This window comes from Mobula birostris, chromosome 11, assembly GCF_030028105.1.
Source record: "Mobula birostris isolate sMobBir1 chromosome 11, sMobBir1.hap1, whole genome shotgun sequence".
Classification (NCBI taxonomy): domain Eukaryota; kingdom Metazoa; phylum Chordata; class Chondrichthyes; order Myliobatiformes; family Myliobatidae; genus Mobula; species Mobula birostris.
The window spans coordinates 50250650-50266751 of NC_092380.1; the positions used below are offsets into that span (position 1 = coordinate 50250650).

General features: G+C 43.2%; 1 protein-coding gene across 3 annotated transcripts in view; it reads right to left on the reverse strand.

The window, feature by feature from the left end:
- LOC140205075 (proline-rich protein 5-like) overlaps positions 1 to 16102 on the reverse strand; it is a 129675-nt gene that overhangs the window by 48597 nt on the left and 64976 nt on the right. For all 3 annotated transcript variants that reach the window (XM_072272228.1, XM_072272227.1, XM_072272230.1), the window contains exons 3-4: positions 14016 to 14096; positions 3493 to 3541 (exon numbers count right to left, since the gene is read on the reverse strand). In XM_072272228.1, the coding sequence (XP_072128329.1) occupies positions 3493 to 3541; positions 14016 to 14096 (130 nt within the window). The remainder of the gene's footprint in view (positions 1 to 3492; positions 3542 to 14015; positions 14097 to 16102) is intronic.

A 16102-nucleotide genomic window follows, 5' to 3' on the forward strand; every position in this document is an offset into this window, starting at 1 on the left:
AGACTGAGTAATTGCAAGATATGGGGACCTGGCACAGAAGAGGAGATAAGGCCAGTATAGAACAGCCTTGATCATTTTGAGTGGGGGTGCAGGGTTGAGAGACTGAATGCCCTACACTTGCTCCAATTCTGCTGTGTCTCATGATTCCGGTTTCTAGTGTTGCTGTTGCTATCAACATGTCCAAATGCATTGACTGCCATATTGGAATTGAAAGGTGCTCAACAATTGGTCACAGCAGTTGTCTCCCTAGCTCTTCTTCTGTTGATTTCTGTTTGAGGGATAATTTTAACCTTTTTCCTCCAGTGGTCTTGGGCAGTAGGAATAGTTGGCAGGACGTACCTGTGATGGTTGCCCTGCCTTAGGAAGCGTGTGGACTCCCATGATGTCGGCTGGATCCTGCTGTTATTTTTTACTCAGGCATTTGTGCAGAGAAGCCTTGGTGGAGGGAGGAGGGTGATCAGGAGAGAGAGAGGCGGGTGGGGGCAGGGAGATAGGACATATTTGATCCTTGGCGACTTGCTGGGGGTTTGGGGAAGTGAAGCTACGATGAAAATGTTGTTAAGCACAGAGCAAAAATTTCCTGGCTGTTTGAACTTAGGAAGTTCTCCTGGTGTGATATGTACAGAAAATTACATTATTCCCCAAGAGGTACTGTGGAAGAAATTATTCCATTGGTTTGGAAGTGACAGTTATTGGGCATTCTCAGGACAATCACAGAACAATGTCAGACCATAAACTCTGCCAAAATCAATCCCAGATAGACAGCCACAACAGGCCACCCACCCACAATCCTGCCTATTCTTGCTCCCCCATCCCCTTCACCCAACCTACATATTTATCTTGACTGACTCTTTGGCCTTGATCCCAATGATTGGTCTAGACTCCAACCCCCCTCCCCACGGCTCTTTCACCCACAATGCTAGCGTTAGTCTACAACCCCCTCTACCCTCTCACCCATATCCAAGGCCCTCAAAACCTTCCCACTCAATGTACTGACCTCACACCTGCTCTCCAGGTGACCTATGGCCCATCATCAATGGAAGAACTGATCTCCACTGCTCTCCGAGCTCTCGCCATTATTTCCCTTTCCCAGCTTGCTTATCTAATTGTCAGCATTAGTTCTGAGGATAGTTAGTGTCCGTTCTAGGCAAAGCCTTGAACTGGAATCTCATTAAGTGGTTCATTTAGTTATGAGCAAAACGTTTTAAGTCTGTGTGTCTGGGGGCGGTGGGGTATGATGTAAAATTTTTAATAATTTGGTGTTATCAATTCAGAGGTTCTGACCTGGGCCTGGCACGTAACTGCAACTATGAAGAAAGCACAGAAGTATCTCTACTTCCTTAGAAGTTTGTGAAGATTTGGCATGTCATCTAGAATTTTGACAAACCTCTACAGATGTGTGGTGGAGAGTTTATTGACTGGTTGCAATAAACTCCTGGTATGGAAACACCAATGCCATTGAATGGAAAATCTTACAAAAAGTGATGGACACGGTCCAGTCCATCACGGGTAAAGCCCTCCCCACCACTGAGCACATCTACATGGAGCAGTGTCACAGGAAAGCACCATCCATCATCAAGGACTCTCACCACCCAGGCCATGCTCTCTTCTCACTGTTGTCATCAGGAAGAAGGTACAGGAGCCTCAGGTCTCAGACCACCAGGTTCAGGAACAGTTATCACCCCTCGACCATCAGGCTCCTGAACCAGGGGGAATGACTTCACTCACCCCAGCACTGAACTGTTCCCATAACCCAAAGGCTCACTTTCAAAGATTCTTCATCTCATGTTCTCAATATTTATTGCTTATTTATTTATTATGATTTGTTTTTTCTTTTGTATTTGCACACTTTGTTGTCTTTTGCACACTGATTGTTTGTCCGTCCTTTTGGGTACGGTCTTTCATTGATTCTATTGTGTTTCTTGGATTTACTGTGTAACACCTGCAAGAAAACAAATCTCAGGGTTGTATATGGCGACATATATGTACTTTGATAATAAATTTACTTTGAACTTTGAAATCACTGGTTGGTATTAGGGTGGACATTAGGTCAGATTTAAGACACCAAAATGCCATTCAACCTTTTGAACAAATTCTGTCTGGCAATTCACAAGTGACCCCCAATGATCCCCAACGATGCTGCTTTTCATACTGGGAACAGCTCCACACATGCTAAACCACACTGCAGATATGCCAGCATCCAGGCCTCCACAGAGGCTCCATAATGCACAAGCTGTAAAAGGAAAGTAGTTTCTATTGTGTAATTGAAGAGAAGCCTACGCTAATATTTAGCGAAATGTTAAGGCAGGTGGATGAATAATCTATGGAACAGACCTGGGCTTAGGAATATCTGCTTAGACCAGGGGTTCCCAACCTGGGTCCAAGACCCCCTGCTTAATGGTATTGGTCCGTGGCGTAAAAAGGGTCTGGAATCTCTGGCTTAGAAAGTAATAGTAGGGTGAGAAAGTATTTTACCTTGAAATATTGCTGTATAATACCGAAGTTTAACGTTCAAGGAACACTATCCATGCAACATGGGCGAAAAGGATGTAATATTGAGACTTTATAAAGCACCGGTGAGGCCTCACTGGGACTATTGTGAACAGGCTTTGACCCCTTTTCTTAGAAAGGATGTGCTGAAGCTGGAGAGGGTTCAAAGGAAGTTCACGAAAGTGAATTCAGGATTGAATGGCTTGTCATATGAAGTTGGCTCTGGGCCTGTATTCTCCAGAATTCAGAAAAATGAGGGGTGACCTCATTGAAACCTGTTGAATGGCGAAAGGCCCTGATAGAGTGGATGCGGAGAGGATATTTCCTATGGTAGGGGATTCTAAGACCCGAGGACACGGCCTCAGAATAGAGGGGTGTTCTTTTGTAATGGAGATGAGGAGGAATTTCTTAAGCCGGAGAGTGGTGAATCTGTGGAATTCATTGCCACTGTGGAGACCAAGTCTTTATATATATTTAAGGCAGAGTTTGATAGGTTCTTGATTGGTCAGGGCATGAAGGAATATGGAGGGAAGAGAGGAGACTGGGGCTGAGAAGAAAGTTGGATCAGCCGTGATGAAATGGTAGAGCAGACTCGATGGGCCAAATAGCCCAATTCTGCTCCTATATCTTATGGTCTTACTCTAAAATATTCAGAAACAACTGAAGAATTTCAATTTTATGTGAATGTGGAATGTAATTAGATGCCAGTTGCTACTCAGCTGAAAAGTAGAGCGCACCAGTCATGGAGTGTCAGCGAGCAGCTTGACCTTTCAATCCCACACACACCCTGGAAAACCAACATGCCCAAAGAAATTTGGGATTAGTATGCAAATTTCAATATATATATACTAATTGATAGAATCTAAATTAAAGGACTTGGTTAAGTTTAAATATCAAATTATGAACATTTGAAATTTGGTAATCCAATAGAGGGATTCATGTAGTTTGCATGTTGTGTGATACGTAAAGAAAACGACCAGTCTTCAATGCAAGTCTGTTTACCTGAAAGTAATCAGTAATGAAAGGACCCAGCTCACTCTTCAGTAGCTGCCTGTGGAGAAAGATTCCAGTTACCACTCGGTTCAACATGCAGTGAGAGATTTAAAACATCCTGCCACTCAAAGCAACATACATCAAACTAGATGACACACACAAAATGCTGGAGGAACTCAGCAGGCCAGGCAGCATCTATGAAAAAGAGGCAACAGTCGACATTTTGGGCCAAGGCTCTTTTTCAGGACTGAAAAGGAAGGGGGGAGATCCCAGAATAAAAAGGTGCGGGAGGGGAAAGTAGATAGCTAGAAGGTAATAGGTGAAACCAGATGGGTGGGAAAGATGAAAGATTGGAGAGAAAGGAAGCTGAAAGGTGAGGAGAGTGGACCATAGGGAAAAGGGAAGGAGGAGGGGACCCATGGAAGCTGATAGGCAACTGAGAAGAGATAAGATACCAGACTGGGAATAGAAGAAGAGGGGACGAGAGGGAAAAATTTTTTACCAGAAGGAGAAGTCAATGTTCATGCCAACAGGTTGGAGGCTACCCAGACGGAATATAAGGTGTTGGTCCACCAGAAAAAAGAATGGCCTCATCGTGGCGCAAGAGGAAGCTATGGACTGACATGTTGGAATGGGAATTAAAATGAATGGCCACTGTGAAGTTCTGCTTTGGACGGGTTTCACAAATGTAGAGGAGGCCGCATCTGGAGCATCAGACACAATAGCTGATCCCAGCAGCTTCGCGGGTGAAGTGCTGCCTCACCCAGGAGTACTGCTTGGGGCCATGAATGGAGGTGAGGGAGGAGGTGAATGGGCAAGTGTAGCACTTGGGCTGCTTGCAGGGATAAATGTCGACCGGGAGATTAGTGGGGAGTGGGGAATGCATAAGGGAATTCCTGCGGAGAGAAGGGGAGGGGTAAATGTGTTTGGTGGTAGAATCCCTTTGGAAATGGCGTAAGTTGCGGAGGATGCTGTGTTGGATGCGGAGGCTGATGGGGTGGTAAGTAAGGACAAGAGGAACTCTATCACTCCATCACTGTTAAGGTGACAGGAAGATGGTGTGAGAGTGGATGTTTGGAAAATGGTGGAGATGCAGGTGAGGGCAGCATCAATGGTGAGGGAAGGGGAACTCTGTTCTTTGAAGAAGGAGGACATCTCTAATGTCCTGGAAAGGAAAGCCCCCTCAGGGTGGAGGAACAACACCTTATATTCTGTCTTGGTAGCCCCCAACCTGATGGCATGAATATTGATTTCTCCTTCTGGTAAAGCAATGTTTCCCTCCCCTCCCTTCTTTTATTCCCAGTGTAGCCTCTTACTTCTTCTCCACTACCTATCACTTCCCTCTGGGTCGCCTCCTCCTTCGCTTTTTCCTATGGTCCACTCTCCACTCCTATCAGATTCCTTCTTCTCCAGCCCTCTATCTTTCTCACCCGCCTGGCTTCACCTATCCCCTTCTAGCTATCCTCCTTCCACTCCCCTCACTTTCTTTATTCCGGCATTTTCCCCCCTTCCTTTCCAGTCCTGGAGAAGGGTCTCGATCTGAAACGTCGACTGTTTATTCGTTCCTGTAAATGCTGCCTGACTTGTTGAGTTCCTCCAGCGATTTATGCAGGCAAAAACACTGTTTCCTGCATTCCTTTCAAACAGATGGTAGCTTAGTTCACAAATCACATGAAGAAAGGGAGATATTCCTTCGCCTTTGTTCCCCAGCTTGTGTGTGGAATGTCCCTAAACATTCTGATTACTCTCCCCAAGAACAGCTGGAGAATGGCATCATTAAGGATCTTTGAAAGTGAAACAAATCAAAGAAGAATAAAGAAATATCAGTGGTTGAAGATTTACGTGCAGACGAATGGGTAACTGGAAGTGAGGAGCTGGTTGGAGTCTAAAACACTGTGAGTTGTGAACATGGTCTCTCCGAAGTGAAAAGCAGACAGTGCCTCTCAGTTCCAGCAACCTCGGTTCAACCCTAATCCCCTGGTGCTGACAGAGTGGAGTTTACACATTCTCTCTGTGACCGGGCTGATTCCCCCTGGCTGCTTTCCTTTCATCTAACACCCCAAAGATGTGCTAGTGGCTAACAGGCCGTTTGAACTGTAGGTAGTTGCAGGATAACCAGGGTGGAGTTGATGAGCACATGAGAGAAGTCTGGTTACGGGGAAGTAGGTGGGGGAATGAGATGAATGTGATTGTTCTGACATCTAGCATAGACTCGATAGGCTAAATGGCTGCCTTCCCTATAATAAGGAAATATGAGAGTGGATTTTTTTTGTTGACTTGTTCTTCTTTCTGTCTCTCTTGTCGCCAATCTACTGAATTTTTATAGTTGCAGAAACGTACAGCACAGAAACAGGCCTTTTAGTCCATCTAGACTGTGCCAAACCATTTAAGCAGCTTAGTCCCATCGACCTGCACCCAGACCATAGCCCTCCATACCCCTCTCATCCATGTACCTATCCAAACTTCTCTTAAAGGTTGAAATCGAAATCGCATCCACCAGTTGTGCTGGCAGCTCGTTCCACACTCTCACCACCCTCAGAGTGAAGAAGTTTCCCCTCATGTTCCCCTTAAATATTTCTTCTTTCACACTTAACTCATCACCTATCTCTTACCCCTCATAATTTTGTATACTTCTATCAAATCTCCACTCAATCTTCTACATTTAAGAGAATAAAGTTCTGACCTATTAAATCTTTCCTTATAACCCAGGTCCTCCTTGTAAATTTTCTCTGTACTCTTTCAATCTTATTTACATCTTTCCTTTAGGTAGGTGACCAAAACTGCACACAATACACCAAATTAGGCCTCACCAATGTCTTAACAACTTCAAAACAACATTACATCTCCTGCACTCACATCTTTGACCTATGAAATCCAGTTTGCCAAAAGCTCTCTTTACAATCCTTTCTATGAATTATGGGCCTGTGTTCCCAGATCCCTTTGTTCTACCACACACTCCTCAGTGCCCTGCTGTTCACTGTGTAAGACCTACCCTGGTTCATCCTCCCAAAGTGCAACACCTCACACTTGTCTGCATTAAGTTCCATCTGCCATTTTTCAGCCCATTTTCCAGCTGGTCCAGATCCCGCTGCAAGCTTTGGTAGTCTTCCTTGCTGTCTACTACACGCCCAATCTTGGTGTCATCTGCAGATTTGCTGATTCAGTTTACCACATTATCATCCAGATCATTGATATAGATGACAAACAACACCTAACCCAGCACCAATACCTGCAGCACTCCACTAGACACAGGTCTCCAGTCAGACAGGCAACTATCTACTACCACTCTCTGGCTTCTCCCACAAAGCCAATGTCTAATCCAATTTACTGTCTCATCCTGAATGCCAAGTGACTGAACCTTCTTTACCAATCTCCCATGTGAGGCATTGTCAAATACCTTGCTGAAGTCCATGTAGACAACATCCCTGTCTTGCCTTCATCAACTTTCCTGGTAACTTCCACGAAAAACTCTATAAAATTGGCTAGACACAACTTACCACACACAAAGCCATGCTGATTATACCTAATTAGTCCCCGCGTATCCAAATACTTTTACATCTGGTCCCTTAGAATACCTTCCAATAACTTTCCCACTATTGATGTCAGGCTCACTGGCCTATAATTTCCTGGTTTATTCTTAACCCTTTCTTAAACAATGGAACACATTAGCTATCCGCCAATCCTCCAGTACCTCACCTGTCTCGAAGGATGATTTAAATATCTCTGCTAGGGCCCCTGAAATTTCTGCATTTGTCTCCCACAGGGTTCGAGGGTACAGTGTCAGGCCCTGGGGAGTTGTCCACCCAAAATTGCCTCAATACAGCAAACGCCTCCTCTTCTGTAATCTTTATAGTGTCCATGACCTCACTGCTGCTTTGCCTCACTTCTATAGACTCCTGAATAAATACAGATGCAAAAAATCCATTTAAGTTCTCCCCCATCTCTTTTGGCTCCACACATAGATTACCATTCTGATCTTCCAGAGAACCAATTTTGTCCCTGGCGATCCTTTTGCTCTTAACATGTATGTAGAAGTCTTTAGGATTCTCCTTCATCTTGTCTGCCAGAGCAACTTCATGCCTTCTTTTAGCCCTCTCGAATTTTTTCTTGTGTTCTCTTGCATTTCTTATACACTTGAAGTATCTCATTTGTTCCTACCTGCCTATACCTGCTATGCAACTACTTTTTGTTCTTAACCAGAGCCTCAATATCTCTTGAAAACCGAGGTTCCCTAAACTTATTTTCTTTACCCTTTATTCTGTCAAGCACAAACAAGCTTTGTACTCTCAAAGTTTCACTTTTGAAGGTCTCCGACTTACCCAGCACACCTTTGCCAGAAAATGGCCTATCCCAATACACACTTGCCAGATCCTTTCAGGTACCATCAAGAATGGCCTTTCTTCAATTTAGAATCTCAACCAGAGGACCACGCCTATCCTTTTCCATAATTACCTTGAAACTAATAGCATTATGATCACTAGGTGCAAAGTATTCCCCTGCACAAACTTCCATCACCTGCCCTGTCTCATTCCCTAATTGGAGATCAAGTATTCCACATCCCTCAAGAGGAGCATTGAATCATCCTGCCTGGCATTTGCTACTGTTCCAACTGTGCAAATATAAAGGAGGAAACAATAAATAAACTGAAAAAAATCTACCTTCTTTTTTGCCTTTTTGCTTTTTGCCTTCTCTCACTCAAGCCTCAAAGAGCTAAAGTCTCAAATCCCCACTCTAACCATGTGCACTCCAACAATGGCTGCTCTGCTTGGTCCTGCCTTATTTTTATTTGCCCTTGCTACTGAATCCTGTTCTCTGATTGACTGCTGTTCGAATGCTGGAAGTCCCTGGAAGCGTTGCTTTCTAATGCACATTTGCCAACCTGAATGAGTCACCTATTCTCTCACTCCCGAAATCTGAATGGCCGCTGTTCCATCTGTTACCTTTGGCATTTCCCTTCTTGCCTGCTTCTTTCACTCCTATTAGCCCCTTGCTTAAATCACCTCCCCCTTCACGCTCACTCCTGTCACACTCTTCCTTTCCTCTCATTCCACCTGCTGCTCCTGAGTCTCCGTCACACGTCTCTCGGCTCAAGTGCGAGCTCTCAGCCTGATTGACTCTTAACCTTTGCCAGTCAGGGCTATCAATGCCGAACAACTATTGCTGACATTGGCAATAACATCCACATCTAGTAACGGAATAATAAAAAGTAACCAGTGGCTAGGGCTTAGATTTTCTATGTCATTAACGTTTTTTTATTCCATTTTCATTTCTGATGAATAAATAATACTAAACAAATACATCTTTTGTGAGTTGAAGGCACTGTTTCTGGCTGTGTGATGGACTCGATAATCTTGAGTAATTTAATTGCTTTAATTTTGAATATGTAAGCTAAGCTCACTGAGTAAATGCATTGAGCAGGAAATTCGACATAGTGTGCTAGGTGTGTCAGCACTCAGCTGTGTGTACTAGATGTACCATTTTGAAGATGTTACATATGGATAAATATACCCATGGTACAGAGGGGGACAAATCAGCCCAGGCTTCACATTTAGTTGCTGCTGTTGGTTACCAGGCAGAACCTAATATGAATTTTGGGCGATGCATGGGTTAACATGGTGTTCTAAGAAGAGGGCAGGCCACAGCAGATCTGGCCGTGTGCAATGAGCCAGATTTAGTTAATCATCTAACAGTAAGGGAACATTTGCCCAACAGTGATCATAATAGGTTCGATTTCAACTTTAGGTTTCAAATGTGAAAACTGACATAGTTACTAAGATTTATAGAATTTGGTGAAGCTGGTTTTCAGCTTTGTTTGAGTCAGAGTCTGACAGTGACAAACTGATCTCTGTAATTTGTATTAATTGCAGGAACATGTGAGATGTGTGTAATGGAATGTAGCTTCGAATAAGCCCACTGAGGGACAAATAAATAACAAAGGTCGGCAAAAGAGGTGAGAGGTAACGTAAAACCAAAGGAGAAATGTACGAAAAGACATAAAGCAGATCTGACAGGTTAAGGGTATACAAAGGAGCACAACAAGGAACTGACATTGATAGCTGAAAATACGGATTAAGGAAAATGTGTGGAGAATAACACAAAAATAATCATGGTAGAACTGACAGTTCCTTGGGAAGGCTGGATTGAGGAGGCGTTTGTGCATAAGAAAGCCAGATACCAGGAGCTGATCGAGCAGTACCAGAGACGGGTGGAGGGAATGATGTGAGCCTAGAGAGGTGGGGTGGTTGCTGTGCAGGACCATCTCTCTCCTCCCCATTACGGCAGCTGTGAACAAAAGAGCCATCAGGGCTGTCACAGAGGCTGCTGAGTGGGCCTCCAGATGGATGTGGATCGAGAGGTGTGACCCATGGATCGATGGTGCTGGGACACAAGCCGGGGCCTGGCTGGGTCGTCTGGGCGAGGGTGTCTGCGGTTGGAAAACCCGAAACACCCGGTGACCCCAGGTGACATCACTGATGATGTGTCCCGGCGCATCCTGGGGTGTATCTCTGCACCATGACAGCAGTAGAAAAAGGGCTTTTTATTTACTAATTTCAGGAACGTGGGCAACCCTGGCAAGGTGAGCACTGCCTGCTCACTCCCACTTGCCTTCGAAAAGGTAGCGACGAGCCAGTGACATGAACTCTGGTGAAGGTACTCCCACTGTGCTGTTGGGCAGGGGGCTCCCGGCTTTAGAGCCAATGACACTGAGTGAACTGGGAGATACTTCCGAGTCAGGCTGGTGTGTGGTTTGGAGGGTGAACCTGCAGGTGGTGGCATTCTGCAGTCAAAAGGCTCGAGTGTTAGAGAGAGAAAGAACACTTAGTGTGGCTGTCAGGCTGCATTTTCCTGCACAGTGTAGAGGTTTTTTAAGAGTTGTTGACGTTATAAGGTAATTATGGCTTCTGGATGGTGGAAAGAACTTTAAGAGAGAGGAGGTGAGTCACTTGCCGCAAGATAGTTAACTTCTGACTTGCTGTTGTAACCACACTTTTTGTTTAGCTGGTCCAGATTAATTTCTGGTACATGGTTATTGGGAGGGTCTTGGTGATCATAATATTCTTTAATTCAAGGTGGGTGATCAGTCTGCCTCTGGTTGGAGATCACCTGGAACTCGTGTGTCACAAATATTACTTGCCACATGCCTTACTGCTCCAAGTATTGTCTACATCTTTGCTGCCTGCAAGCAAGGGCTGCTTCATTTGTTGAGGAGCTGTGAAACAAATCAGACATACTGTATCTCTCTGATGACATCAGTCACTGAAAGCAAGCATGCAAGTACAGCAGGCAGTGAAGAAAGCTAATGGCATGCTGGCCTTCATAACAAGGGGAATTGAGTATAACAGCAAAGAGGTCCTTCTGCAGCTGTACAGGGCCCTGGTGAGACCACAGCTTGGAGTACTGTGTGCAGTTTTGGTCTCCAAATTTGAGGAAGGACATTCTTGCTATTGAGGGAGTGCAGCGTAGGTTCACAAGGTTAATTCCTGGGATGGCGGGACTGTCATACGTTGAAAGATTGGAGCGACTGGGCTTGTATACACTGGAATTTAGAAGGCTGAGAGGGGATCTTATTGAAACATATAAGATTATTAAGGGATTAGACATGCTGGAGGCAGGAAGCATGTTCTCGCTGATGGGTGAGTCCAGAACCAGGGGCCACAGTTTAAGAATAAGGAGTAGGCCATTTAGAACGGAGTTGAGGAAAAACTTTTTCACCCAGAGAGTGGTGGATATATGGAATGCTCTGCCCCAGAAGGCTGTGGAGGCCAAGTCTCTGGATGTTCTCAAGAAAGAGATGGATAGAGCTCTTAAAGGTAGTGGAATCAAAGGTTATGGGGATAAGGCAGGAACTGGATACTGATTGTGGGTGATCAGCCATGACCACAGTGAATGGCAGTGCTGGCTCAAAGGGCCAAATGGCCTACTCCTGCACCTATTGTCTATTGACACCTCATTTCTATTTCTGACCTCATGCTAAGATTCAGCTGTTTGGTTTATGTCCAGTGATCCCGAGGAAACCCAGAGTGAGCACATACTGTAAGAGCAGACTATTAGCAAATGCCACATAGTGGCATTATTGGCAACCCAGAGCTTTATAGGAAACAGACGCTTCGCCTGTGTTCTTCTAAACAAGCCTTTCCAATCTAAGAACTATTTATGTATTTTTTTTTATTTTTGAAAATCGTAAATGGAACTCTATTATTTCAGAGAAGTAAGACAGAAAAAAAGAGAAAGTTGCAGACATATTAGGCTGAAGTCAGTTGTAGGAGGTTACTGGATTCTGGATTAGGGATAAAGTCAATGATAACTTGAAGAAATTTGAACAAATTAGCTGGGGTTTACACGTTTTGTAATGGATTTGTAGTTGTAGTGCCTGGCAGCTGGAAAAAGTAACTAAGGTCGTAGATGGGAAAGCCAATGTTAAATGTTCACGCGAATTACCAGGAGCTCTGTTAGTTCTTTGTCTCAATGACCTGCTAACTTTCTCTTGTCAGGTAAAACTTCTACTGACTGTGAATTCACTCTGTTGTCAAACAGCACATTTTAGGTCTTAAGGTCATAGCACACTACAGTACAGAAATAGGCCCTTCATCCCATCTAGTCCATGCTGACCCTTGTTCTCCCTAGTCCCACCTACCCGCATCCAGACTATAGCCCTCCATACTCCTTACATCCATGTACCTATGCAAACTGCTTTTAAATGTTGCAATTGAACCCTCATCCACCACTTCTGCTGGCACTTCGGTCCACACTCACATCATCTTCTAAGTGAAGAAGGTCCCTCTTAGGTTCCCCTTAAATATTTCATCTTTCACCCTAGCCTATGACCTCTAGGTCATAATGAGATGTTGTGCAAATAGTTTCTGCTCAGCTTCCCTTGTTATTTTGCCTTTGATAAAAACAAATTCTCTCCATCTTTCCTTCCAAATCCATCTGAAATATTTGAATGTCTCCGGTAAATGCCACTGCTCACTCACTATATTCCTGGCATAATTCCAATATGTCCTCACTCACTGGATACCCCCATCAATCCGCGCATCATCAGAACGGCACGGTAGTGCAGTGGTTAGCACAACACTTTACAGTTCCAGCAGTGCAGGTTCAATTCCCACTACTGTCTGTAAGGAGTTTGTACATTCTCCCCGTGACCGCATGGGTTTCCTCCGGGTGCTTCGGTTTCCTCCCACAGTCCAAAGTTGTATTGATTGGTAGATTCATTGGTCATTGTAAGTTGTCCCATGATTATGTTCGGGTTAAATTAGGGGATCGCTGGGCAGCACGGCTCAACGGGCCAGAAGGGCCTCTTCCACACTGTATGACAATTAATTTTTAAAAATTTAAAAAGAATTAACTAGTGCCGGCCTCTTACTAAAATCAAGTGTACACCATTTATCTGAGTTTTTAATTGACATAGATGGCATCTCCCCTGCAATTATTTTTCCCTCTGACTTCATCTTCACATCATCTTCAAAAGCACGTATTGATAATGCCTATCCATCTTCTTACCCTGACTTTCATGCTCAACGTGATCTGCGTGGGTCTCATCCACTGCAGCTCTCTCACTGTTCCAAACTGTGAGTTTATGATAGAGAAGGACATGGCGTCATTACAGATGACTGGGCTGCTGGTTTATCCTTGACACCCATTCAGTTCACTAATGACTTCTGGAGACAAAAGCCTGCCCATCTCAAATGTCCAAAACTGGCTTGGGTGGCTTAACTGCCTTCTGAAAAATCATGACTTCACCTTCACAAAAAGATGAAAGAGTTGAAACACTCTGAAAGAGTTCCAAACTTTCACGTTAACCTAGCCCAATCTTTCAGGGAAATTCCTCATTACGCACCTTACAGATAAATATTTCAACACCTACCTCATTACCACTTTGCCTCAACGTGAACCACCTCACCTAGTTCGCCCTCATTTCTGCAGCAAATAAGTGAGGAGGTCCAGCACCATCAGCATTACAACACATCAGGCAGGCAAGCTCACTGCAAGGAAGCTTATGTCACACATTCTTGAAGAGGATATGTTCTAGCATTATTTTTCACTCCCTGGAGCTTTGAGAAGGCACTAGCAAAAGCTACTCTTGACACAAATGAATACTTGTCATGATTTTTCAGAAGGCAGTTAAGGCATCCAAGCCAATTTTGGACATTTGAGATGGGCGGGCTTTCGTCTCCAGAAGTCATTAGTGAACTGAATGGGTGTTAAGGATAAACCAGAAACCCAGTCATCTGTAAGGACGCCATGATCTATCATAAATAGTCAACACCAGCTTCTTGTTCTTTCATAATTAGTAGCCTTAGATCATGCTGCCCACTTCAAGGAAAAACTAAATTAAAAGTAAGTGGTTCTAATTTTCCGATCACTGCCTACTCAGTAATGGTGAGTTCTTTCTGCACAGTCCCGAAACCTGTGGGGAACTAATTTTATCTCATTTTGGACTAGCTTGAAGACTGGCTTCTGCAAGTTAACACCAATCATACGTTTCAATGTATAGCTTACGCTTGCTTCACCTTGTAGCGAATACTTACCGTATGTTTTCATTCAGATAGTATAATTCATTATCTTGCAAGCTTCCTCCCTGGAACACTTTTATCACTGCTTTATGTACACTGGGAGAAGAACAAAAAAAAGAACATTGTTATGAAAAGGAAAACAAAAACAATGGATGAACTGACACAGAATGTTAAAGCTTCACCATTGTTTCTCAAGCCTATCTAGACTTGTGGTACCCTGTCCCCAAGCTGTAGCAAAAACATCCATTTCCCTCATCCTTGGACAAACTACCACTGAAAGGTTATCTGTTGTAGATTTAATATTTAAGTAATATTTGAGTAATATTATAAATATATTACTTTATTAAGCATTCATTGTTATTGGCAAGTATGAAGGTGCTTTAGGTGGGTGTTTGCAAGTATGAAGACGTTTTAGGGGGTGTTGGGCTAAAAAGGGTTGGGAAACACCGACATAATTTATTACTGGCTATATGTAAAAGTATGTGAATGGTATACGTCACCATGCCACCTTGTCATAAGTACGTGCCTCACAAAAGGAAAACGAAAACACTTTATTCCCGGCTCTGTGTTTTTCTTTCAATTAGTTTTATGTTTTGGATTTACAAAACATAACGGTGGTGATGAGGAAGTTTTAAACAAACCTACCCGTTGAAGTGTGTAGCGAAACATTTGAGTTTTTAAAAAAGTGCAGCAAGATGGTCGAGTTAAAAACAAAATGCAATTTGTATGTCTTTGGGAAAAGAGAGAGAGATGGTCGTGTTATAAAACAGGTAGAAACCGGACAAAATTTTACAGGTTCATAAACAGTGAGTACCAGGTAATAATAAATAAATAAGAGTAGAAATGGATGCCTACATCAGAAAGATATTTGCATTTGATTGCACAAAACATAACTGGGTGATGTATAAAGAAGAAATTGCACAATATTTTAATGCAAATGAAATAACCAATGAGAAATGAGTGCCAGGTGGAAAGACATACAGTTTGCTTAGAAGTTTAACTGCTCCAACCAAACCAGCTGAAATCAGTTGTGCTAATATCGTGAAAAAATGCAGGAACATTTAGAATAAAAAAACATTGTTGATTGCAGAACACTTTAGGTTCTTTAAGTGGAATCAAAAGGAAGAGAAGTCAATTTCAGCGTATATGACTGAATTGAAGACATCAGTCCGAGTATTGCCAGTTCAGTGATGGGATTAATGAGGCACTGAGAGTTTGTTTAGTTTGTGGAATCTTATGACAAAGCATTCAAAAACAGCTTTTAAGTGAAGCACAACGCAAATTTAAAAGAGCAGTTCAAATCATTGTATCAATGGAAGCAGCAGACAGAGACAGAATTGAGTTGCAGTCAAGAATGAAAGTAAGCGTGAACAAAATTGCAATGTCTAAACAGGAGCCAGCCGGGCTGAACAAATTGTGTCACTGTTCTGGCAGGGGCTCACATACACCAGACCAATGTAGGTTTAAAGGCAAAACTTGCAGAAAATGCAACAAAATCGGACACATGAAAAGAGCATGTTGGGAAGACAAAAATAAATGGGGGAAAACAAAAGACAAAAAAAGTCAAGGTGTAGTCTCAAAAAATCTGCATGCTGTTGATGAAAAATTTGATAACGATAAGAGTGACACAGGACTGAGTAGACTTGAGTTTTACAATGTGAAAACTAATAAGAGACAAGCAATATTACTTACACCAGAAGTGAATGGCAAATTAATTAAAACGGAATTGGACAATGGCTCAGCTGTTTCAGACATTCCACAAAATGAGTTTGAATGGCATTTCAAAGATACTGAAGTGAAGCCTGCAGATATCTAACTAAGAACTTACAGTGGAGAAAAGATCATTCCTGTGGGAATGACATTTGTAACAGTGAAATTCAACAACCAACAAGCCATATTGGGCTTGTATGTGATAGAACAGGAGGTTCAACATTGTGGGGCTGTGGTTGGCTGAGACAACTACAACTTGATTGGAGATCCATCCACGATTTGCATGCCACACCCCCTACAAAAGAGTCAATTGAAATTGAATTAAGAAAGGGGCATTGTGCATTAAACAAAACATTGAAAATGATAGGGAAACACCAGACAGGATTGTGTGA